General features: G+C 32.0%; 1 protein-coding gene across 1 annotated transcript in view; it reads right to left on the bottom strand.

Moving 5' to 3' along the window:
- Positions 1-218: 218 nt before the first annotated feature.
- The window catches only part of LOC101506885 (transcription factor bHLH19-like), a 2623-nt gene continuing 1227 nt past the window's right edge, over positions 219-1614 (bottom strand). The window contains exons 4-6 of the mRNA XM_073368059.1: positions 1305-1614; positions 732-1103; positions 219-588 (exon numbers count right to left, since the gene is read on the bottom strand). The exon at positions 1305-1614 is cut by the window's right edge and continues 2 nt beyond it. Coding sequence (XP_073224160.1) covers positions 514-588; positions 732-1103; positions 1305-1614 — 757 coding nt within the window. The 3' untranslated portion in view covers positions 219-513. The remainder of the gene's footprint in view (positions 589-731; positions 1104-1304) is intronic.

Here is a 1614-nt window from a genome sequence, read left to right as displayed (position 1 = left end):
TCCTTCTAAATATATTTATTTTTTTAGGGAAGTTATCCATCAGTTTTGTCAACTTTCTAATAAAAATAGTCATCCTTCTATTTACAAAATAATGGATACGTTATTATCAATTACAAACGGAGATGTTGATCCAACTAAAAAGAAACTCAAGAGCAATTGGCATAAGTAAAAGGTTACACAACAAAGACATGTTTTGTCAAAATATTTAGATAAAAAAATGGACATAAATGGGTCGAATTGAACATTTCAATTCTACCCCAAAAAAGGCAAGAAGCTCTACATTCTTGAAACAGAAGGGTTACACGTTACATGAGAGTAATAACACGGTCAACAAGTTGACCATGCAAAAAGATAATATGACTAAAAAACCCTTGTGCAAAATGAACCTTAGAGCAAACATTTTTGGAAATGATTAAATGGCTAAGACAACACAAGCCTTGCAAACATGATTATTATTTAACTGCTTTTTATGGTTTGATTGTAGTGAACAATATATGAAATTAATTAACTTCTTCACATGAAAGACGAATAAGCTGAGCGTAGCTTTCTCACAACATCCTTCAATGTCATGCAAAATCCCACATCCATCTGCATATTGCAAAAATAATTAATCCCTTTATTCAAATAAAATTATACTCTACTTAGTAGTATTAATTATTTCTGAATATATTTGGAGCAAAGGAATTATATTTACTATTTATGGAGAAGATAGTGATAGGTAGTGAAATAACCTGAGCAATAATGGTTATATCAAGTGTGAAATTCCCAAAAGTCAAGGCACTGCTATTGTTGACTTTTAGATTGAGTTTCTCAATTTCACTAATTGTTTTCTCAATAACTCCTTGACTCTTAAGACAGTGTAGTCTTATGAGGACATTTCTTTCACAAAATCTTGCTTCAATTTCAGGTAATGTTTCATCAAATGTACTATTATCTGTGTCTGAACAAGAGTCTTCACCATCATTTGAAAGTTGAGATTTCTTCACAATTACAACAGATTCCACAGTTTTCTTCCTTTTCTGTTCCTCCTCAAGAACATTCACTTTCTCTTGCATTTGCTTCAAGTACTTTATTGCATCTCCAAGAACAGAAGCTTTGTCCATCTGTATATGCAGAAAATTGAAACTGTTTTAGTTACAATTTTATCGTTCTTTACATGATCATAAATAATTGAACTTAATCTTAATTTTGAAAGATTAAAATACTTTAACATATTTTCAAAACATAAGTAACTAAATGAAAGATAGAAACACTAAACTCATAATCTTAATGACAAAAACTACATCAACAACATTATTTGATACCTTCTTTAGGCCTGGAACAAGAGCAGATAGCGCGATGAATCGCTGGCTAAGCTTCTCTCGACGCTTCCTTTCGGCTACAATATGATCATGAGCTTGAGAAAGCTTATTAGGACGAGTGTCAACATCTTTGGCCTTTTGAAAAGCTTTGAAGACATGATTTTGATTCCCCAAGTTTCCTTGATTAATCAACATGTTGGCAAGCGTAGCGTTATCGATTTTAGGACACACCATCTCAGACTTAGGCTTCAATAGTCCCAATTGATTACTTGTGTAATTTGAATCAACAAATGAAACAAGATTGCAGCAGGAA

Source organism: Cicer arietinum, chromosome 1 (genome assembly GCF_000331145.2).
Source record: "Cicer arietinum cultivar CDC Frontier isolate Library 1 chromosome 1, Cicar.CDCFrontier_v2.0, whole genome shotgun sequence".
NCBI lineage: Eukaryota > Viridiplantae > Streptophyta > Magnoliopsida > Fabales > Fabaceae > Cicer > Cicer arietinum.
The sequence above is the reverse complement of the archived record's forward strand: the minus strand, read 5'-3'. Positions and strand labels throughout refer to the sequence as shown.